The sequence below is a fragment of the Cetorhinus maximus genome, chromosome 2 (assembly GCF_964194155.1).
Source record: "Cetorhinus maximus chromosome 2, sCetMax3.hap1.1, whole genome shotgun sequence".
Lineage (NCBI taxonomy): Eukaryota > Metazoa > Chordata > Chondrichthyes > Lamniformes > Cetorhinidae > Cetorhinus > Cetorhinus maximus.
In genome coordinates, this window is record NC_135880.1 from 63,211,080 (window position 1) to 63,236,199 (window position 25,120).

Below are 25,120 nucleotides of genomic sequence, written 5' to 3' on the forward strand. Positions count from 1 at the left end.
AAATACTACAATCGAGTAGAAAAGACCTTGATCTGGTACACTAAATTCTGAAGAGGCACTGAGGTACTGGTGGGTTAGATTATAAAATTTAGCCAAGAAACTGGTGTCCATCTGAACACTAGTAATGAGACAAACTGCGAGGTATAATTTCATTTGGTAGACTTGTCTCTTTCTTCGTGTGCACGCAGAAATGACAGCTCCTTTATGTAGTGCGTAACTACTTGCCCAATGCTTCGTGCCATCTGTTGAAAAAGTCCACATGCACAAAAGGGAGCAACCTCTAAATTTACATTGAGCAGAGGTACTGTTATGGCATGCAGCCTGCAAAGATGTAATTTCTGTTTATAGATGTTCAAACTTTGTAAATTGGAGACAAAATACTTCAAGGTCCTTTAATTACCAATGTCCACAAACTGCAAAGAGCAAAACTACAAATATACAAACATCTCAAAATTGGGATGGCAATGTAACATGAATTATGTGTTGTATATATTTACCAGTCTTGTGGTGCAGTGGTAGTGCCCTTACCTCTGGGCCAGAAGCTCCGGGTTCAAGTCCACTTCAGGACTTGATGGCCACGGAAGGTGTGTTCATAGCATGGCCAAACAGGTTTATTATTAGCCTGTAAATCCTTCCAATATGCCTGATGGCAGGCAGTGACAGTGGGAGTGTTTCCTGGCCAGCCATGCTGCAGAAAGCAATGGCAAACCACTACAGTACTTTGCCAAGCATAATCATAGATCAATCCAATGGAAGACCATGGCCACCAATGTCCCCTTAAGACATGGTACCTGAAGGATGAGGAGATATTTACCATTTGAAGAGTAAAGTCTTGGCATTGTCCATTTTGCCCTCTTTGAAAGCGATTATTGCAAGTGCAATCATTATATGAGCCTTCTCTTTCTCTGTGCGAGCAATAGTTAAAGCCTTTTCATAAGCTGTCAAAACATAAATGAGCCAAAAATACACATAAACTTCATCTTAAAAACATTTCAATACAATAAAAGTGAACACAATGCATAATAGGAATAATTGCAATTACTTTATTAACAAATCTTAAGATACCGATAGGGTTAGAGTATGCAAAAATTCATTGATCAAAATTGCAATAAATTGAAAATATTAAATCACTTTCTTCAATCTGGCGTGTTGAAATGCTAAAGCAGATTCACAGTGCAGTGACTGATATTAATCTATTAAGAATTTCTTTCCTTATACTTAAGGGGATTGGGAAGCCTACAAAGACCAACAGAGGACAACTAAAAAAAAAAAAAGGAGGGAGAAGATTAAATATGAGGGTAAACTAGCCAGTAATATAAAAGAAGATTGCAAGAGTTTTTTTAGATATATAAAGGGTAAGAGAGAGGCAAAAGTGGACATTGGGCCGCTGGAAAATTACGCTGGAGAAGTAGTAGTGGGGAACAAAGAAATGGCGGAGGAACTGAATAGGTATTTTGCTTCAGTCTTCACGGTGGAAGACACGAGTAACATCCCCAAAGTCCAAGAGAGTCGGGGGGCAGAGGTGAGTATGGTGGCCATTACCAAGGAGAAGGTGCTAGGAAAACTGAAAGGTCTGAAGGTGGATAAATCACCTGGGCCAGATGGATTACACCCCAGAGTTCTGAAGGAGATAGCTGAAGAGATAATGGAGGCGTTAGTGGTGATCTTTCAGGAATCACTCGAGTCAGGGAGGGTCCCAGAGGACTGGAAAATCGCTAATGTAACCCCCCTGTTTAAGAAGGGAGTGAGGCAAAAGATGGGAAATTACAGGCCGACTAGCCTGACCTCGGTCTTTGGTAAGATTTTAGAGTCCATTATTAAGGATGAGGTTTCAGAATACTTGGAAGTGCATGGTGAAATAGGGCAAAGTCAGCATGGTTTCATCAAGGGGAGGTCATGCCTGACAAATCTGTTAGAATTCTTTGAGGAGGTAATGAGTAGGTTAGACAAAGGAGAGCCAATGGATGTTATCTACTTGGACTTCCAGAAGGCCTTTGACAAGGTGCCGCACAGGAGGCTGCTCAGTAAGATAAGAGCCCATGGTGTTAGAGGCAAGGTACTAGCATGGATAGAAGATTGGCTGTCTGGCAGGAGGCAGAGAGTGGGGATAAGAGGGTCCTTCTCAGGATGGCGGCCGGTGACTAGTGGAGTTCCGCAGGGGTCAGTGTTGGGACCACAACTTTTCACTTTATACATTAATGATCTAGATGAAGGAACTGAGGGCATCCTGGCTAAGTTTGCAGATGATACAAAGATAAGTGGAGGGGCAGGTAGTATTGAGGAGGCAGGGAGGCTGCAGAAGGATTTGGACAGGTTAGGAGAATGAGCAAAGAAGTGGCAGATGGAATATAACATGGGGAAGTGTGAGGTCATGCACTTTGGTAGGAAGAATAGAGGCATAGACTATTTTCTAAATGGGGAGAGAATTCAGAAATCTGGAGTGCAAAGGGACTTGGGAGTCCTAGTCCAGGGTTCTCTTAAGGTTAACTTGCAGGTTGAGTCGGTAGTTAGGAAGGCAAATGCAATGTTGGCATTTATTTTGAGAGGACTAGAATATAAAAGCAGGGATGTGCTGCTGAGGCTTTATAAGGCTCTGGTCAGACCACATTTAGAATATTGTGAGCAATTTTGGGCCCCATATCTCAGGATGTTCTGGCCCTGGAGAGGGTCCAGAGGAGGTTTACGAGAACGATCCCAGGAATGAAAGGCTTAACATATGAGGAACGTTTGAGGACTCTGGGTCTATACTCGATGGAATTTAGAAGGATGAAGGGGGATCTGATTGAAACTTACAGAATACTGAAAGGTCTAGATAAAGTCGAAGTTGGGAAGATGTTTCCATTAGTAGGAGAGACTAGGACCCAAGGGCACAGCCTCAGAGCAAAGGGAAGACCTTTTAGAACAGAGATGAGGAGAAACTTCTTACGCCAGAGAGTGGTGAATCTATGGAATTCATTGCCACAGAAGGCTGTGGAGGCCAGGTCATTGAGTGTATTTAAGACGGAGATAGATAGGTTCTTGATTGGTAAGGGGATCAAAGTTTACGGAGAGAAGGCGGGAGAATGGGGTTGAGAAACTTATCAGCCATGACTGAATGGCGGAGCAGACTCGATGGGCCGAATGGCCTAATTTCTGCTCCTATGTCTTATGGTATTATGGAATGGCTTGAATTTTGCGGTAGTAATGATGGCAAAACTATTGGTGTACATTGTCATTACTCCTTGGAAACTGACAATAACTTCTGGAATCTACACATGTGCAGTTAAACATGGAAATTGAGAAGTTGTTGTCACTGATTCTACGCTTCTCCAGAGGGTGCACTGATGGAGTTCCCTCTGACAGCAATCACTCATGTGAACTTGTCTCTAATCCTAATAGTATTGCTGTAAAACACCTAGAAAAAGTTACACATTGTTAAATGAGGTGAATCTGAATTTTTAAACAGGGTACTAAGTTCATAATTATTGCTGAAAATTTTTTTAATGAAATGTCAAATTTCTCTATTATGAAGTATTACGAAATAAAAACAGTAAATGCTAGAAAAACTCAGCAGGTCTGACAGCATCTGTGGAGAGAGAAACAGAGTTAAGGGAGCTCTGAAGAAGGGTCATACAGACTCGAAAGGTTAACTGTTTTTCTCTCCACAGATGCTGTCAGACCTACTGAGTTTTTCCAGCATTTTCTGCTTTCATTTCAGATTTCCAGCATCCACAGTATTTTGCTTTTCTCTATTATGAAGTTCCACATATTTATAAAATAGATATAACTTAAAGTTTATGATATCTCAGTTTCTGCCTTAATCCTATGCATATGTTCTAATCATTTATCTCACTCTGTAAAATGACATTCAAAAGTGAAGAATAATCACAGCATTTTACTCCCTTGCTGTTGGTGAGAATACTTTAATGCATTGTGCTGCTTATCTGGTTTGATGACATTACTGTTGCTGGATGCCTGGAGATCCCCTTGACTCGGCGCTAGATTCAAACTAACACCAAGAAAGGAAATCCATGCCACAGAGATCATTTGACCTTTGTGGGCATTTGACCTTTTTTGAGACCAGCATTGACCTCGGTCCCTTCACCTACTGACCTCAAAATCCAGGCTAGTGTAATTTTGCTTATAAACAGCTAGTATGTCTTTCATAGTTTATTCTATTTATATAATAATATTGGTTAAACTGAGATGCAAATCTATACATCTGGAATAATAAATAATGTACGTTTTACACAGAAATGTCAAACTTGTAGATTCTCCCCATGAACTCAGTTCATGCTAACCCCATTACCTTTGGCACTCTCCTGAAGAAGCCCTTTCTTCAAGTAAGCCAGAGCAAGACTAATGATGTCATCAAACTCCACAAGTGGGTTCAACATGTAAGCCTGGATCGCCTCCTGATATTGACCTGCAGTACTGAAGAATAAAAGGGTGACTTTGATTTTTCAGCAAGCTCATCTTAAAACTGCATGTGTTCCAACCCACAAGGTAAATACATAGAGCAATGGTCAATGCTATTCAGGACAGTCATAGTACAGCTGACAGGAATATGACCTTTGGCTAATCCATCAAGATAAAAGCCCCGAACATAAGTCACTAAAAAATTATTTAAAAAACAGAAAGCATTGGGACATGATTTAATCTAACCGCTGTCACAAACAATTATGCTTTGGAAACAGTTTCATGCTGCAAAATACAACATCAATATAGTGTATTATAGAAAGAAAGAATTTTTAAAAATTGTTAAAAGATAAGCATTCATATGAAAAATGTAGAGAATTCACTGGATTACAAAGTTCATATATCACCCTTATGTTAGTTTTATATGATTAATTACCCCAATAAAGCTCCTAAGTTTACAAACAGGGTTACAGAATTGCCACATCTCAAGAGGAAAAATATTTTTATAATCAAATGATATCTTTTGGTCATATTTTAGAAAACTCCACTAGGAATAGTTTATTTTAAGAAGTACACTGTGAATTCATATCAAGTTTAGAGTTATAATTTCCCATTTTTCTCCTATTGATTAATATCTGCTCCGCTAAATCAGGCCCAGTATTAGATAAGAGTGTGAATACTCAAGTCTGCTAAAGTACTTGACAACTTAATGTATTGGACAGATTCTTATGCCCTTTTAAACATTTCAGGCAGAGACCATTTTCGGGTCAGAGGTGCGGCCAATTAACAGTCCTCTTCTGTGTCACCATCCAATTAAGGATGGTGGGGTGGGGGTGGGGTGGGGGTGGGGGAGTCCCAGGGCAGAAGAGGGATTGCAGCCCCACTGGCAGAGGTGAGCACTGCTGAGGCAGGTAGGGGAATGTAAAGACACCTCATGATGGAGGCACCTTTGAAAGCCCAATTAATATTTGAAAAAAAACAGTAAATCCACAGCTTGTAGGGGAAACAAGGATGGGTTATGACCATGGTCATTGCCTTTATACTTTTGTGTCATATTCACGGGGTCAGTAACAGGAGGTCTCAATGGACCCCCAGTCTGCCATCAGAAGGCCATCTCCAAGCTGCTGCCAGCCTTCCAACTCAGTGGGAGGGAGACTGGTTTGAAGCTGGGATGATCCCAGTGGTGTCAGCAACTTGTCACCAAGCAGACTAATAAAAGGCTTATTGGGGGCCTGCTGCTGCTGTGCTGCCCTGCCTCTGGCAAGATCACTTGGAGCCAGGAACGAGGAGCTGACTTGACAAGCAAGTTTCAAATTTTGCACCCAATCCTCCTTCCAAACCCACCTCAGCAGGGCTGGGAAGATTCCACCTATTATATATTTACTGCAGCAGCAAGCAGATGTAAATATTGCAACTGAAATACAGCAAAACATAAGAGCATAAGAAATAGGACTAGGTCATTCAGCCCCTCAAGTCTGCCCCACCATTCAATAAGATCATGGCTGATCTGCCCCAGGCCTCAACTCCTCTTTTGTGCCAGCTCCTCGTAGCCCTCAACTCCCCGATATTTCAAAAATCTATCTTCCTCCTCTTTAAATACTTTCAGTGATTTAACCTCCACAACTCTCTGGGGTAGAGAATTCCAGACATTCACTGCCCTCAGAGAAGAAAGTTTTTGCCCACTCACTCAACCCATCTCTATCCCCTTGCAGATTCCTCATGTCCTCATCACAACATGCCCTCCCACCTATTTTTGTATTGTCAGCAAATTTGGATACTTTACACTCTGCCACCTCCCCCTCCTTCAAGTCATTAATATAGATAGTAAATAATTGAAACCCCCTGGGACTGATCCTTGTGGCACTCCACTAGTTATGTCTTTCCAACCTGAAAAAGACCCAGTAATCCTGACTCTCTGTCTTGTGTGTGTTAACCAACGCTCAGTCCATGCTAATACATTACCCCCAATACTGAGAGCTACTATCTTGTGCAATAACCTTTTATGCGGCACCTTATCGAATGCTTTCTGGAAATCCAAATACACTACATCTACCAGTTCCCCTTTATCAACTCTGCTTGTTATATCCTCAAAGAACTCTAGTAAATTTGTCAAACATGATTTCCCTTTCGCAAAATCATGTTGACTGTGTTTGATTGCGTTAAGCTTTTCTAAATGTCCTGCTATTTCTTCCTTAATAATGGACTTTGGAATTGCTATTAAATAGAAAAATGGCTCTAGTTTGCCAGCACTTACAAGCTTGGCAAAGCTTCAGTTTATTTATTTTTAAAAAATTCATTCATGGGATGTGGGCTTCACTGGCTGGGCCAGTATTTATTGCCCATCCCTAGTTGGCCTTGAAAAGGTGGTGGTGAGATGCCTTCTTGAACCACTGCAGTCCATGTGGTGTAGGTACACCCACAGTGCTATTGTTATTTTATTGTTCTGTCTCCACTGATATATATATATATATATATACTCAAATAGGTGACTAAAGAATATGTTGGTTTTAGTTTAACAGCTGGAAACCACTCACCAACCCGATCTGATGCACGTCATTGATGTTACAAAGTGCACTGAAATCATCCTACTTCCCCTAATAAGACTGACCCCTCAGAATCGTAAACTTTTGTGAATATGTGCACATTTGGGTAAAATCACTAACACTTTAGCAACTTTCAATCCCTCTGAAATGTGAAGAGCCAATCTGCATGCCTAAGCACATGTACAAGATGTGCTGTGGAAATGCCTAACACAAAGGGCGTTATTTTCCTTCTGGGGTTGGGAAACTGATGTTGGAACTGTTCTGAGTCCTGATCCTGCCCCAGGTGGGGGTGGGAAAGCAGTGGCAGCCCCCATGATAAGCCCGTTTATTGGCTGGAGGGTAGGCTGAGGGGTTTATTAGCAGCCACAGGCGGGAATGGAGGTGGTAGTTAGTGAGTGCAGCCCAAATTTAAATGGCCTGTGGCAGCCATGACAGTGGCTACTGTTTCACTCATTCAATTGCAGTGGCAGACTTGGAGCAGGAAAGGAAGAGCTGGAGCCTGGGGCAGGACTGTCCCTCACTTCAAATCCACACACCTGGAGGTCCTCTTTCCTGAGGGTAGCAGGGGCATGGGTAGAGGTGAATAAACAGTGTGGTCAGGGGGAACTGGATGCAGGGGTTCAATTAATTTATTCTCAGGTCATTTACTGGTCGCAGTTGAATGCCAGTTGAATGATGGGCAGTGAAATTTATTCATTCATGGGATGTGGCCAGGGATGTTGGCTAGGCTAACATTTATCGTCCATCCCTAATTGCCCTCAATCTGGAGTCACATGTAGGTCACATGTAGTCCAGACCAGGTAAGGAGGGCAGATTTCCTTCCTTAAAGGAAATTAATGAACAAGATGGGTTTTATGACAATTGGTAATGGACTCATGGTCATCAGACATTTTCATTCCAGATTTTTACTGAATTCAAATTTCATCATCTGTCATGGTGGGATCTGAACCTGGGTCCCCAGAGTATTACTCTGGGTTTCTGGAATACTAGTCCTGTGATAATACCACTATGCCATCACCTCCCCCTGTTGATGAATTTCACTGGCAGTTACTCGGATCCTTGATGGCCGCATGGGTGCAATTGACGACCGCATGGGTGCATGGGTGCAATTTGTGCCTGTGGGGTGTCAACTGTCTAGAAATTAATGTACTCTCCAGCTCTGGCAAAATGGGCATCAATGACCTGTGAGAAGCAGTGGTGTGCAACTGATAGTGACATGCCACCAAGATCTGCAGCTGACCTATGATTGACCTGGAGACCAAGAAGTGCAAGGCCAGCGTGTTTCTGATGGCTCCTGGCAGGGCATGGCGAGCTGTGAAGCAAGGGGTCTTCCGCCACAAGGGTGCAATTGTCTGTGACCATCTTCCTGGAGAGTTGCATACAAACATACATACAAATTAGGAACAGAAGTAGGCCATTTGGCCCCTTGAGCCTGCTCCACAATTTGATAAGATTATGGTAGTTCGGATTGTTACCTCAACTCCACTTTCCTATCTACCCCCTATACCCTTTGACTCCCTTGTCAAATCAAGAATCTATCTAACTCAGCCTTACAAATATTTAATGACCCTGCCTCTACTGCTCTCTGGGGAAAAAAAATCCACAGACCAACAATCCTCAGAAAAAAATTCTCCTCATCTGCATCTTAAATGGGAGACCCCTTATTTTTAAACTGTGTCCCCCTAATTTTAGTTGCTCCCGCAAGAGGAAACATCCTCTCAGCTTCTACCCTGTCAAGTCCCCTCAGGATCTTAAGATCACCTCTCACTCTTCTAAACTTTAATAGATACAGGCTCAACTGTCCAAACTTTCCTCATAAAATAACCCCTCATCCCAGGAATCAGTCAGGTGAACCTTCTCTGAACTGCTTTCAATGTTATTATATTCTTTTTCAAGTAAAGAGACCAAAACTGTACACAGTACTCCAGGTGCGGTCTTACCAACGCCCTGTATAATTGTAGCAAAACTTCCCTACTTTCATATTCCCTTTCCCTTGCAATAAACACTAACATTTAATTTGCCAGTCTCCTGTGGTCCTGGTTCTCCAACACCTCTTCACCAGTAGACCCTAAGCTGGGAGCTATGGCCTCTGTGGCCTTCCTTCCCATCGTCCCTCTCCTATGCCCTTCCTTATGCCTGAGCCTCTGCCCTTCCTCGTTACCAGTGGACCTGAAATCTGAGAGCTGTGTCCCCATTGCCAGTTACTGCCTTTCTTGAGCTCAACCGATCTGGAAGCTTTGCCCCTCCTCTTAAACTGCAGTGATGTTAGTAGGGTGACGACTCCCTGCATTGTCTAAGCGCATACTAAATAGTCTCCCTACAACCTGTGCATACCCAATGGTACCTGTGTTCTCCCTTTCAAGGGCCCACCTGATTTCTTGGGCAGCCATGACTGGCTCCCACTGTGATGCCATCTCCATGAACCTGGTCTGCCCGAATCAGAATGCAGCCTGCCCTCACCAAAATCTCAAGCTGGCTCTCTACAAACTCTCAATGAACTATTTAATTAGCTTTTTTAATTCGTTCATGGGATGTGGGCATCGCCGGCTAGGCCAGCATTTATTGCCTATCCCTAATTGCCCTTGTTCAAAGGGCATTTAAGAGTCAACCACATTGCTGTGGATCTGGAGTCACATGTAGGCCAGACCACAGATTTCCTTCCCTAAAGGACATTAGTGAACCTGATGAGTTTTTATGACAATTGGCAATGGTTTCACGGTCATCAGATTTTTAATTCCAGATTTTTATTGAATTCGAATTTCAGAAATTTCGGTGTACAGAAAATCTAGAAGCACAGATTTTCATTTAGTAAAGTGAGCAATCACCAGTAAACAAACTAAATAAACCAGCTAAACAGATTAGGATTCATTTTAGTGCTAAGAGACCATTAAATTGAAAAATTTTCCAAAGCTTTGCTAACTGCAGTTCCAAAATTCTGTATTGAATGGTCCTGACAGTGAGGGTAACATCCTTCATTTTAATACATTAAACACTAATACCTAAATAGAATGGAAATATTGGGTTGTGCTTACATACATTTTATAAATATATACGCGTATCTCCGAAGGGGCATCCAAGCACCAATTCAGTACTCAAGAGACAAGAGCTTCATACTCAGGTTTTTTAAAAAAAAACACATTGGGCATAATTTTACAAGTTGGCGAGTTGGGACGGGGCTCACTCACCGATGTGTAAAATGATGTGCGGTGACGTCACCGTGCCCGATTTAAATTTTCAGGAAGCTGCGCGCCCGCCAACCTGTCAATGGCCAATTGAGGCCATTGACAGGATCAATTAAGAAATTAAAGGACCTGCCTGTCCAACTTTAAGGTTGGCGGGCAGGACAGGAGCCCCGGCGGGAACTAGAAAAAACACAAAACCTCATCTGCGGGCAGGATGAGGTTTCACGTAGGCTTTAAAAAATTTTAATAAAGGTTTTGTAAAAATTATGGACATGTCCCAACTCATGTGACATTGGGGACATGCAAGGGAAATTTTATTTTTCTATTTTTGTCTTTTTTACATTTACAGCCGATCTCCCTGAGGCTGCACTTAGCCTCAGGGAGATGAGTGCACTCTTTTGTGCGCATGCATGAAAGAGCACACTCTCGGTTTTGGGATTCCCCCCCGCCCGCACAAGGAGCGCACAGTGCTTCTGTGCGGACGTCATTCTGGGCAGGCCTTAATTAGCCCACCCAAGTAAAATGGCGCCGCGCCTCCGATTGGGGGCACCGATCGGAAGCGCGCCCGTATGCGCCCACCCATCAACCTCCCCCCCAACGGGAGGGAAAATTCAGCCCATTGGATTTAGAGAATCAATGAAAGTAAAGATAATACCAGAAAAGGAAGATCAACTAGACGCAGCCAACTTTCATAAAATAAACTGAACATTTTAGGTGCTTGTTTAAAAAATAGACTGCGACATTAAATTCTAAATATATTTTAATAATATTTAATGACATAAATAAAATGATGCAAAACAACTGTCTAAACACCTTTATTCACCAGACACACAAGTCATTTATAACTTACCATAAAGCTCGAATCCAATTTCTCCGGGCATGCTTAAGTTTTCCTTCATCTTCAGTATTTTGTAGCAGCACAACTGCCCTGAAACCGAAAATAATAAATATTTTTCTTGAGAAAAAAACCTTTCCTGTGGACATGAGATCCGCATGAGTGGTATGGCAATCAACACAGCTCACCATAAAATATATGCACGTCATCACCATCAACATGTCTCCAGCATGGACATGGAACATACCACATTGAATGATGGTTCTATTAGGTAATGGTAGTCCAGAGCTCCAGCAACAGCTACTCATTCTTCTGCAACTGTATCATGTAAGAACCAAATCCTCAATTATTTGGCTTTTCATCATCTGTCCTAATATTGGCTTGTGGTTTGGTGTCAAATTTTGCTTTATAATGTTCCTGTTCAGCACACAGGAGCATTTCATTATGTTAAAGATATAAATATAAAGGTTTTGTTGATGTTATAGAAGTGTGTGAGAATTTGTTTAATCTAGATCCTTGGTGTGATAGCCTTTGACATACATATACCACAGCATATGCCAAGGATACCACCCATCAATCCAGTTCCTCACAGACCATGTATGCACATTATTTTGAAAAATAGGGCAGAATATCTGAACTATAATAACATTTAGAGATGCAAAATGTATAATTTTCCATTCTTTAGCACCTTTTAATTCAATGAGCTGCTCATTCATGGAGAGAGCAAGTCTAGAGGGAGATAATTTCTGCTTTAAGTATTCTCCATTTAATATGCCTATTAAAAACTTTACTCTGCAATGTTCATTTCAGACATCGGGGAGATCCTTAAGTTAGGTTTCCAACCATGCTATTGTCCCCATGGGAAAGAATAGTGACATCAGACCAAATTAAGGCCTAATCTGGAACAGTGCAGTCCTAAGAAACCACATTTAGCCTGGGAATGCAAAGTTTATGGCCAAATGACCCTCTAAAGGTTATCTTGTTGTGCAGCAAGGCACCCCCTGCTAAAAGCACAGAACTGGTAGACTTGGTAGACTTTCTAGGTCTTGCTGAGGGGTGCAAAAGAGGCCTTTTATGGGCTGTGTCACATATTTGACTGCTTTAGACTTACCTTATTTGTAAATGCTTATGTTTAGGATTTGACTTCGGCAAAAAAAATCATAAAACTACACATTTTCATTACGGAACGGAATACACAAATGCAATTGCTATTTTTGAAAATACGATAGTAAGCAGAAGCTACAAATCAGGAACACATGGAACAAATTAGGGGAGGCGATGGCATAGTGGTATTGTCGCTGGACTAGTAGTCCAGAAACCCAGGATAAAGCTCTGGGGACCCGCGTTTGAATCCCGCCATGGCAGATGGTGGAATTTGAATTCAATGAAAAAATATGGAAATAAAAGTCTAATGATGACCATGAAGCCATTGTCAATTTCTGTAAAGACCCATCTGGTGTCCTTACCAGACCCACAGCATGTGGTTGACTCTTAAAAATGCGCTCTGACCTAAGGCAACTAGTAAACTAACTAGCCGATAACTAAGCTAGTAACTAATAAATGCTGGCCTAGCCAGTGACGCCCACATCCCATGAACAAATTTTTAAAAATTGAAGCAGCATTGTGACAAATGGGGTAGGGGACTAAAATGCACTAAGCTCCAAAGCAAGATGATTAGAGAGAACATCAATATTTCCTAGATTAAGAATTATTCACTTTGCTAAAGTAATGTGCAAAAATCTTTATGACCAAGAATAAAGATTCTAGGATTGTTTGTTAGCGCTGTAATATTTTCTCACATTGTTTGTTGGAGGTTTAGGGGAAGAGAAAAGAGTCTATTCAAGGCTGATGTTGAAACGTAGTTGCAAGAAGCTTGCCAGCACAGTAATATATTTGCCAATTTGGGGTTTAGTTTAACTAAAACACTAATCTCTTCCATAAACAGACTGAGTCAATTTACATTTCTATATGATTAATTGCACATAAAGATATCTCAGAGCAGTTTTGAAGCTGTTATTCTCAGCTTATTCAGTTATCATGCCCATCGATTTATCCATCCTGCTTTTGCACAGAATTCTTCTGCAACTTTACAAAATATTTGTTAAAAACGTATTTTTTCTCCAGTGAGTTCATTTAGCTAATGTAGGATTATAAATTCATGCTTGATATCTTCTGAAGTTCAGTGGTATCAATTGCTTCCTTAAATGAATTCCATGCCCATTGGCACTGGGGTAGATTCATACTACCCAACAGTAGCTTGTACAATAAAACAAACTAAGGCCGTAATGATGGCACCCTGCCCCCAGTGACCCTTATGCCTTTCTGATCTATTTGGAGACAGACCAAAATGATCTTTGAGATCTGTGTTGGGGTGTCATTCATTCATGGTATTTATGAACAAGTTAGATGCTGGTTTACAGAGCCACATATCTAAATTTGCCAATGATAGCAAGATAGGTAGCATTGTAAGCAGTGTAGATGGAGGTGTATTGTTACAGAAATACCGACAGATTAAATGAATCAGCGAAACCATGGCAAATGGATTTCAACCTAGGCAAGTGTGGCATAATCCACTTTGGACCCATAAAGGATAGACCAGAGTAAAACATAGAAAATAGGAGGAGTAGGCCATTCGGCCCTGCTCCACCATTCATTATGATCATGGCTGATCATCCAACTCAATAGCCTGCTCTCACTTTCTCCCCATACCCTTTGATCCCTTTCGCCCCAAGAGCTATATCTAACTTCTTCTTGAAAGCATACAATATTTTGGTCTCAACTACTTTCTGTGGTAACGAATTCCACAGGCTCACCACTCTCTGGGTGAAGAAATTTCTCCGCATCTCAGTCCTAAATGGTCTTCCCCATATCCTCAGACTGTGACCCCTGGTTCTGGACTCCCCCACCATCGGGAACATCCTTCCTGCATCTACCCTGTCTAGTCCTGTTAGAATTTTATACGTTTCTGTGAGATCCCCCCTCATTCTTCTGAACTCCAGCGAATATAATCCTAATCGATTCAATCTCTCCTCATATGTCAGTCCTGCCATCCCAGGAACCAGTCGGGTAAACCTTCGCTGCACTCCCTCTATAGCAAGTACATCCTTCCTCAGATAAGGAGACCAAAACTGCACACAATGGCCAGGATTTTCCCCTTGGCGATTTGGGGGCCCGGTCGCCGAGGGGAAAATGATGTGGGATGATGTCAGGAGGAATCCCCGACGTCATCCCGGTCCGTTTAAATTTTTAGGAAGGCGGGAGGACAGCGAAATCAGCTGTCCGCCCGCCGACCTGTCAATGGCCAATTGAGGCCATTGACAGGCTATTTAAAATAATTAAAGACCTACCCGTCCAACCTTAAGGCTGCCGGGCAGGCCAGATTATTGATGAAACTTCATCCACTGGCAGGATGAAGTTTCATATCCATATTTTTAAAAATTAATAAAGTTTACGTGTTCTTCATTAACATGCCCCATCTCGTGTGACATTGTCACATGAGGGGGACAAGTTAATAATTTTTTAATGTTTCTATTTTTAATCTTTTTTCCACTGTCAGTATTCTCCCTGAGACAGGACTTTGCCTCAGGGAGAAGTGCACGCGAAAGAGCGCACTTTGACAGATGGGAGTATCCCCCCCCCCCCGCCACAGGAAGCACATAGCGCTTCCCGTCGGGGATGCCACTGGGTGGGCCTTAATTGGCCCGCTCACTTAAAATGGTGGCGGGCCCCGTTTCAGTGGTGAATGTCGGCTGCCCACCCGCCGCCAAGTCGGTGGGGCCTGCCCACCATCCAAGGGCAAGATTCTGCCCAATATTCCTGGTGTGGTACTTTTTAATTAGTGAAAAGCAAAGAGACTTGGGGTGGGGAGTGGTCCACAGATCATTAAAATGTCATGAACAGGTGCAAAAATGAACAAAAAGGTCAACCTTCAAATCTAAAGGATTAGAATACATGAGGTTAGAAGTCACGATATAGCTGTACAAAGCCTTAGTCAGACCACACCAGGAGTGCTGTATTCAGTTCTGGGTGCCATACCTTCGGAAGAACATATTGGCTTTTGAGGGAGTGTAGCATAGATTTATTAGAATTATTCCTGGACTCCAAGAGATAAAATATAGGAACAGACTACACAAATTAAGATTGCATGCCTTGGGAATTCCCCCCCCACCACCCGATTTGTTAATGGGCTGCGGGTGTCACTGGCAATGCCAGCATTTATCACCCATCCCAATTGTCCTCAAGAAAGTGGTGGTGACCCACCTTCTTGAGCTGATGCAGTCTATGTTGTGCCCTCTCCTCGAGGACTTTTGGTGCCAACCTCTGCCACGCACCTGGGACCAGGCACCTTCCAACACAATAGGCACAAGATGCTTTTTTGATTCCCAAGATAGGATTATGAATTGCTCATTATTTACAGGGATATGAGGCAGCAGCTTTAAAGAAACTTGGGAGCATATATATACATGTTTGTCTCAGGGTATTCTTTTTTCTAAACTTGTGAGGATACGTTTTGTTTTGAAACACAATCCTTACCTGTGATATGCCTCTTCTGCTTGTTTTTTGAGGTTTAGATACTCATTCAAGTAACCTAACATTGTGAAAGCTGTTGCATCAGTCTGAATTCTCTCTGTTCAAAAAACAAATTAAAACAACCTTGTTATCCTGTTAAAACAAAACAAACTATACACAACCATCCATTATCCTCTTAGAATGTCTGCGCATCAGGGAGTGAGACAGGGCAAGAGAGCATTTGAGAGAACGTCCACTTGGAGCTGGGAGAGGAAGAAAACCCAGGCTGAAAGGTAACTTGCTTCCGATCCCCACTTTCATATGAATTCCGTCGAGGCCAACTCAAAGCACTGCTAGAGGCGAATGCAAGGATGGTGTTAGCCTGCTCCGCCATTCAATAAGATCATGGTTGATTTGTTTGTGACCTCAACTCTACTTTCCTGTCTGCGCCACCTCCTCCCCACCCCCCCACCCGACCATAAGCCTCGACTCCCTTGTCTATCAAAAATCTGTCTAACTCTGTCTTGAAAAAATTCAATGACCCAGCCTCTACTGCTCTCTGGCGAAGAGAATTCAACAGAGTAACAAACCTCAAAAAATATTTTTTCTCATCTCAACCTTAAAACAAAGACCTTTTATTCTTAAACTGCGTTCCCTCGTTCTAGTCATGTGGCTTTTCTACTCCAATGATCACGATCAATAAGAAGTCCACGTCCCTGTGCCCATGTGTGGCACTCTCCACCACCCCACCAAACTCCACCAGCCACCCACCCCCCCACTACCTCACCGGGGTCTACCAGCCAGGAACAACCAAAACCCCAGGCTTGAAGTCCAGGCTCCATCACTTCTTCTTGGCAACTGCCTGCAGTTCCAGCAGTGGCCACTGGTCAAACCTGGCTCTTCTGGGACTACAGAGCTACTGGTCAATCTAAGGTGGGACTACCTCCCAGATCGGGGCCTGAAACAATTAAGGCAGCTCCCAGAGTTAAATGGCTGCAGGGCAGCTGACCTTTGGTGACGACCAACATTTCCGTTGGGGATTTGGGGGGAGGAGGTGCAGAGAGAGTATGGCACACTGTAATATCCAGAAATCCAGTCCCTGATGTTCGAATCCTTCATGACTTCACCCTCCTTCCCTCTAACCTCCTCCAGCTCTGCAAGTCTCTGTTCATCTAATTCTAGCCTCTTGTGCATACCCATCCTTTCACCTCACCATTGACTGCTCGGCATTCAGCCATCTAAGCCCAGTGCACGGAAACTCTCTCCCTTAACCCCTCCACACCACTTCTCCTTTGACACTCCCTTAAAACTAATCTGTTTGACCAAACTTTTGGTCACCTCCAATTATCTACTGATTTGGTTTGATATCTATTATTACCCAATTACATTTCTGAGAAGCACCTCGAAATTTTTTTCTACATTGAAGGTGCTATGTAATTATAAGTTATTAATATTAAGAAATATTGGTCAATCTACCACTAGTACTCAAAATCAACAATATTCTTGTGATATTTTACTATTAGGGTGTGTGACAGTTTTAGAGTAGACTGCATCATTATTAAATATTGCTAAGGCGATGTAAAATATCACAGCATATCTCACACTTGTATTTGGGAATAAATTCATAGTTTGGTTATAATGTTAGGTATTTCTAAAGTCAATTTGAATATCAATTAACTATTAAGTGCTCCAGCTTGTCAAACATATTTTACCATACCTGTATATTTGCTCATGACAACTTGTGCAGCAGCTATTGCATTCATTTGTACAATGTTATACTTGTACAGTTCTGAATTTCTGTTCGATTTATCCTGCAGCGTTGCACACACCCAGTGTGCATAACCTTTAGCTCCTTCAGTCTGTATAAAGAAATAATTTTTCTAATTTCTTTTTATAATGTAAATTTAAAATAAGCTCAGGTTTAATAAATTCTAGCAAAATTTGTTTGCCGGGCCGCAAATTTAACTCGAATTAGCAATGAAGCATAAAACTAGTATCAAAAATGACTCAATTTATACATGCACACAGAAAAACACATGGACCAGAACATGTAGCAAGGCATCTGTAGAGAGTCTGCTGTTAGCTTGGCTTCTCCCTGCACCCTTCAGTTCAATATATATTTGCTCACAAAGTTGCTGAGCTGCTAACAATGCAGCAAAGAAAACAAGACATTTGGGACCTCAATGAATAGGGCAACCTTAACCAATTAAATTTAAGGATTGGGGAATAAACACAAAGTACTGAGAAGGAGCCATTGTCCCGCCCAGGGCTGGAGGAACTAAGTCTAAGTGTAAGACTGAGAAGGAGTATGAATTTACAGGTGTGAAATCAATGCCAAATCAAGTACAGAAAGAGGAATAAAGATAGTGAAATGAATATTGGATTACAAGAGATTAAAAAAGACAAAGGAAAAGAAAGAAAAATATTGACATTCTTAAAATCTCCCTGAAAATTTTGAACAGGAAGGAATGGGCCTTCAAACTTAAGCTAATATTCAGTGCCTGGGGTTGTTTCGCTGTAATTAATGATTATTACATTATTGAAAGGGTACTTATGCTACTAATTACTTGGCATAAATATCTGCAGCATTTTTCATTCATATCTACCAAGCAAACACAGCAACATCATAATATTCAAAACATGTCAGTGGTGAGGCAGACAACAAAATGCCATTTTTGCAAAGCGATGCAACTCAGGCAGCAACTTTTGGATATTCACATTTAACCACTTACCTGAGTGCTTACCTGAAGTTGCTTTAACATTCACACATAAATAATGAAAAATGCCTTAGCCTTGCCATTATTTTGATAGCAAATTTTGGCTGAATATGTAAGGCTTAAGGTACTGAAAGGGTCCCAGGTCTAAGAACCTCTGAGGTATCATTGCTTGCAAACTATCCAGTGTACTTCAGCATAATCAATTTGATTTCACAGTTGAACATATTAGACTTGTTTATTTATAGCCAAAATAAAAGAACAATACTTACATTAACACCAAGTTCAGTGGTATGTCTAAACAAATCCATAGTCTCATAGCTGCCAATAGCTTCAGCAATAAGTGCCTACAAGTTTAAATGATTGGAAATTGAGACTGCCATAGCAAGACATATATGCATTATGTAATAAACTGGGCAAATTCCTTGCCAATATATTAGAAAATATTCATGGAAGATTAAAATACAATAGTCTGACAAATAGTATAATGGTATTAAGAGTAATGGTAGTGACAATTAAACAGTTTAAGTAAATCCAAAGCATTGTGTCTACAGCTTTTATTTTTGAATTAAAAGCCAACATTTTTATAACCCTTACGTTTGTAGTCAACAAAAAGGGAGAGGAACCTGTGATGGCGACCCATGTGGAAATTAGTGAATTAGGGAAGAAGCAGACAGGTGCTCAAAAGGGTAAAGAATATTGTTTGTCTTCCTTCAAAAAAAGAGTATTCTTACATTTAAGGGTTCATTTTTGTCAATTTGTAGCATCACGTCACTCTTTCAATTCTTCAACTTCATTCATACCAGAGTACAAGTATTACAAGTCTATAGATTATTTTTGAATGCTATTATGTTTGATCAAAGAATGTGAAAAAATTACTATATAATAAGATGCCCCTCAAGGAAATGGGTGACGTTACCAGTGCAATAGCATAGCTAAATTTCTAATCTGTATCAACCTGATATACCTGGACAATTAGTGAAAACAGTATAAATGATCTACCTGTCCAATCCAGCACATAACATACGAGGGTTCCAAAGACTGGGCTACCTTAAAAGCTTCATGGGCAAGCTAAATTAAAAAGATACAAAAGTCACAAGTAGTGATGGTAACAGTAAAAACAAGCATTAATCTTAGAAAATATAGTTTAATTGCTATAAGATGTTATATCAAAAATACTATGAACAGACCTTAAATAATTACAAAATTAAGTAACTAATTACTTTGACTATAAATCTTACTATAGTTTAAATCACTAGTGTTCTCAATATTTACCTCAATACTTTTGTTCTTCAAATAAGTTGCCCCCAAGTTGGTCCAGGCCACTACATTCTAGTACAAGAGATCGTCACACTTGAAAAGTCAATGTTTAATCATTGGTGTTACAGCTTTTGAAATACACGGTATTAGAAACAATGAAAAAAGTTTACTTTTCCTTTGAAGTTACTAATTTTAAATTATCTTAATTCAACCTGCAATTGTGCAAACAATATCTCATGCGTCTATCAAAATTGCATCATATAACCTACCATCTAATTCAAAATATTTTGAGTAAAATGCATTTACTGGAAAATGTAAAAAAGTTGTGAATTTACTTACATTTTGTTCAATCCGCACAGATTTGATAAATGCATGCTGTGCAAGGGCATATTTTTCAACACCTGCATCAGAACAATATGGAAAAGAATCATAATACATTTAACTACATGAATGCATAGCCTAATCTAAGTTATTTAACTTCTTTGCCATTTTTCTTGTTTTGCGGTGACAAAAATAGACTAAATCAATGGCTTTTTTCACACAATTTTACTACTGAAGTCTTGTTTGCAAGAGAACTATGAACACAACTTTAGGATAGGTTTGCAATAAGTCAGTTTTTAACCTCCATACCAAATTATATATTCGAAATGGTAGTACCTTTATAACTGGCAACAACTCCAAGCGCATTCCAATATTGATGATTTTTGCTGCCCAACATCACAGATTTTTTAAGACACTGTTGAATAAACGTACATTTAAAATTGCATTGCAGTTTATAAAATAAATACAGTAATAGGAAAATTTAAAAATGGAATTAAAGGTTAACACCTGGGGGCTGATTTCCCTCTAATTGTACTTGGGCCTGAAAGCTTGACTGAGCACACAGCAGAGGAAAAATGTTGGGAGGATCACATGTGCTTAACAGAGCCTGCTTGATTGTTTATATATTAAATGTAAGCAAATGAAAAGTCAGATGGGATCCATGAAGTGGATGTGATCTTGCCCAATGCTCTGCAACTAGGTGATCCATAACATTCAAACAAAATGGGGAAAATTTGCATCAATATTGCCCTAGAGTTTCTGCCGGGGGTGAAGCTGGCAAATTCTTCTTTTCAACCTGGGGGCGTGACCAGTTGATGGGGTCTGGTTTGGGCAAAGGGACTGTTGAATTAACATTAAAGATTGCAGATAACTTGAGCCTAGTGGCATAATTCATTTATGCTTAAAATTCTTTGATCTTGCGTACTATTTGATTTGATTCTACCCAGATTAAGTAGTTAACCGGGTGGAAGGCATGTGAAAATTCCAAGCCATTATTATCCAATGTAAAATAAGATTCTTCAAGCAGTGATTGTAAAACAGGCAGAAAGTATTTATCTCCATAAGAAAGAATGCTAATTTGCATTGCAGGATTAAGATTTAAATTATGCATTCAGATAAGTGCAAGATTAAACTGACAGGCTCCTAGAGAAGTAGATCTATTAAAACATTTTAGAAACTATATAGTGGGGAACAATTGATCCCAAAACCATTTACATCTACCTCAACAGTTTGTTAGCTTCAACATTGATGAGGTAATAAATTGAAACACAAGTTTCTATTGTAGTTACAGATGCAGTTAGTGAACAATACATATTTTTCAAGTTTGAAGAGAAAACAACAACAGAATGAGTGCTGGCAGTATAGTGGGAATCATAGTATGCAATTCATCTTTATGCAGAAAAATAATTTCAAAAAACAAAATAAACCGCACCAAAATTTTCATTTCAAAAATGAGAAACCTGCAGCCTTTGTAAGGTAAGTACATTTCTGTGTTTTTTAAAAGAGTAAATCATATACCTGAAGTGCTTTTTCCAGCAACTCAGACACTACATTCACTTCTCCTGTAGTACCCAGGTGCTGTGCCTGTCGGTAGTAGTTCATGCCAAGGTCACACCACAGATTGGCAGAAGTTGACATCAATGTAAGGGCTCGTCCATAGCACCTAGGAAAAAATAAGTTGCAGTTATAACTATAACTCCCCTTGCAACATCACAAAATAACTTGGAATCAGACAATGGTTACAGAACAGGAGGCCATTCAGCCTATCATGTCTATGCCTGTCAGGTCTCTGCAACAGCAAATAATCTAGTCTCACGCCTCCTCACTTTGTGTAGCCCTGCAAAGCTTCTCTCTTCAGGTGAAATTCTCTAGTCCTCCAACACCACCCTTCATTGTAAAGAATATTGGAAAATTATGGCCAGTACCTATGCAATTTTCTCCCTTACTCCCTTCCTTCAATATCTTTGGGTACTGGTGTCCTATTAACTTTATTACAACTGGCCTTTCTAATACCTCCTATTTATCAAGTTTTAGCCCATCCAATGTCTCTTCTACCTTCTCTTTCACCATTTCTTTGGCAGTATCTTCCTTGATAATGCCAGATGCAAAGTGCTCATTTAGTACCTCACCTGTGCCTTCTGCCTGCGTGCACAAATCCCCTTTTTGGTCTTTAATCTGCCCTACCCATTCTCTTATTACCCTTTTATTATTTACATGGCTATAGAAGACTTATGGATTTCCTTTTATGTTAGCTGCCAGTCGCTTCACATACTATATCCATGCATCTCTTATTTCCATTTTCCTTTCCCTCTGAACTTTCTATATTCAGCCTGGTTCTCATATATATCATCAACCTCATATCTGTCATATGTACCCATATTCTGCTTCATCTTACTCTGTATCTCATCCAGCGAGTTCTGACTTTGCTTGCCCTACCTTTGTCCCTTGCAGGAATATACCTTGACTGTACCTGAACCATCTCTTCTTTAAAGGCAGCCCATTGTTCTGTTACAGTTTTAACTGCCAGTCTTTGATTCCAATTTCTCTGGGCCAGATTTTTCTCACCCCACTGAAATTACCTCTCCTCTAATTATGCACTTTTACTCTACATTGTTGCTTGTCATTTTCCATTGCTAACCTAAATTTAATGATACAATGATCACTGCTCCCTAAATGTTCCCTATTGACACCTGACCTATCTCATTCCTCAGAACCAGATCCAGCAATTCCTCCCTTCCTGGCCAGGCTGGAAACATACTGATCAAGAAAATTCCCCTGAATACACTTCCAGTTCATAGTAGAATTATTACAGTCCCCCATTATCACTACTATATAGTTTTTGCACTTATCTGTAACTTGAGATCATTAACCATTTATTTAAAATTTGAAGTTCAGGAAAATTTTGCATTTCCCACTCTGCAATATTATGAAGTTGTAATGTTTTTGAAGGTCCTATAACTAATCTCTGATTTTACATTTTATAGTAAACTTTGCATGGTTACAGATGCATCAGGATTTTCAACACTGAATTCTCTTGTGCATGCTTTCAAACATAGAACATTTGCAATTTTCTGAACACTATCTTTTATCGTAAAGTAAAATTAGTGATGCAACAAAGCAGAACTTTGCCTTAATTACATATTCTTCAAATAAATTTGCAATTTAAATTTAGCACACAATAAGTTAACTCCCCCACTACAAATTACAGCAAGTAGCTGGGCCAGACAAAGTGGACATTGGAATTGTGATCCTTGTATCATTTGAGACAGGAGGGTTTGCTAGTAAGTTAGAGGCAGCATCACGTTAGAGACGTTCTCACGTGATATCAGAATGGCTTCCCTTTATTGAGATTAGCAGGCACTCTGTCCGGACTATACTTTGTGTAACCTCCATACCGATTGACAGCGAATCATCCATTTCTTAACAAGGTTTTAATTTCCTCTCTAACTGGAACAAAGGAGGTCAGCAGAAGCTTGAGTTTCAAAGTAATGAGACAGAGTAGTATCACTTTCACAGGAAAGAAATATTTAAAATATCCTTAGCCACGGGTGAGGTGCCAGAGGATTGGAGGGTAGCTCATGTTGTTCCGTTGTTTAAAAAAGGCTCCAAAAGTAAACCAGGTAATTACAGGCCAGTGAGCCTGACGTCAGTAGTAGGTAAATTATTGGAAGGTGTTCTGAGAGATCGGATATACAATTATTTGGACAGCCAAGGGCTGATTAAAGATAGTCAGCATGGCTTTGTGCGTGGTAGGTCGTGTTTAACGAACCTTGTAGAGTTTTTTGAGGAGGTTACCAAGAAAGATGAAGGAAAGGCTGTGGATGTTGTCTACATGGACCTTAGTAAGGCCTTTGACAAGGTCCCACATGGGAGGTTAGTTCAGAAGGTTCAGACACTTGGTATCCATGGAGAGGTTGTAAACTGGATTCGAAATTGGCTGTGTGGGAGAAGACAGAGAGTGGTAGTGGATGATTGCTTCTTAGACTGGAGGCCTGTGACTAGTGATGTGCCTCAGGGATCTGTGCTGGGACCATTGTTGTTTGTTGTCTATATCAATAATCTGGATGATAATGTGGTAAATTGGATCAGCAAGTTTGCTGATGACACTAAGATTGGAGGTGTTGTGGACTGCGAGGAAGGCTTTCAAAGCTTGCAGAGGGATCTGGACCAACTGGAAAAATGGGCCAGAAAATGGCAGATGGAATTTAATGCAGAAAAGTGTGAGGCATTGCATTTTGGAAGGACAAATCAAGGTAGGACATACACAGTAAATGGTAGGGCACTGAGGAGTGCGGAGGAACAAAGGGATCTGGGAGTTCAGATACATAATTCCCTGAAAGTGGCGTCACAGGTAGACAGGGTTGTAAAGAAAGCTTTTGGCATACTGGCCTTCATAAATCAAAGTATTGAGTATAGGAGTTGGGATGTTATGGTGAGGTTGTATAAGACATTGGTGAGGCCAACTTTGGAGTATTGTGTGCCGTTCTGGTCGCCTAACTACAGGAAGGATATCAGTAAGATTGAAAGAGTACAGAGAAGATTTACTAGGATGTTGCCGGGTCTTCAGGAGTTGAGTTACAGGGAAAGATTAAACAGGTTAGGACTTTATTCCTTGGAGTGTAGAAGAATGAGGGGAGATTTGATAGAAGTTTACAAAATTATGAGGGGTATAGACAGAGTGAATGTGAGTAGGCTCTTTCCACTTAGATTAGGAGAGATAAACATGAGAGGACATGGCTTTAGGGTGAAAGGGAAAAGGTTTAGGAACATTAGAGGGAACTTCTTCACTCAGAGGGTGGTGGGAGTGTGGAACAAGCTGCCATCTGACGTGGTAAATGCGGGCTCACTCTTAAGTTTTAAGAATAAATTGGATAGATACATGGATGGGAGAGGTCTGGAGGGTTATGGACTGGGTGCAGGTCAATGGGACTAGCGGAATAATATTTCAGCACAGACTAGAAGGGCCGAATGGCCTGTTTTTCTGTGCTGTAGTGTTCTATGGTTCTATGAAAGATGCAAGGAACTTGCCAGGTCAAGGCTTGAATGTGTAGGCTATATTTGGAAAAGGTTAGTAGTGGGGTAATTTCAAAAATTGTCAATAAAGTGAATTTTAGCTGCTAGCATGATTTGACTATGAAAAAGAGGGAAAATACCCCAGTCACAGTCACACAGGACGTAATTTCTGACTTCAGTAAAGATGGACTCATTTATGTGACTTAGGAATGAGCAAGAGTGAAGGGATTTTTAAATCTGGATGTGATTGATGCTGGCAAAGCTGTATTTATTGCCCAGCACTGGGTTGCTGACAGAACAGTGTGAACCTTCTTAAGTAGCAATGCTTTGTATAACAAAGTGGTT

General features: G+C 40.7%; 1 protein-coding gene across 1 annotated transcript in view; it reads right to left on the bottom strand.

Moving 5' to 3' along the window:
* Window positions 1-25,120, bottom strand: part of skic3 (SKI3 subunit of superkiller complex) — a 111,788-nt gene that overhangs the window by 25,795 nt on the left and 60,873 nt on the right. Inside the window, exons 20-30 of the mRNA XM_078565414.1 lie at window positions 21,281-21,425; window positions 20,099-20,177; window positions 19,781-19,842; window positions 19,457-19,513; window positions 19,184-19,252; window positions 18,454-18,528; window positions 17,185-17,326; window positions 15,492-15,585; window positions 10,974-11,051; window positions 4,289-4,413; window positions 815-938 (exon numbers count right to left, since the gene is read on the bottom strand). Of these exons, the coding sequence (XP_078421540.1) occupies window positions 815-938; window positions 4,289-4,413; window positions 10,974-11,051; window positions 15,492-15,585; window positions 17,185-17,326; window positions 18,454-18,528; window positions 19,184-19,252; window positions 19,457-19,513; window positions 19,781-19,842; window positions 20,099-20,177; window positions 21,281-21,425 (1,050 nt within the window). The remainder of the gene's footprint in view (window positions 1-814; window positions 939-4,288; window positions 4,414-10,973; window positions 11,052-15,491; window positions 15,586-17,184; window positions 17,327-18,453; window positions 18,529-19,183; window positions 19,253-19,456; window positions 19,514-19,780; window positions 19,843-20,098; window positions 20,178-21,280; window positions 21,426-25,120) is intronic.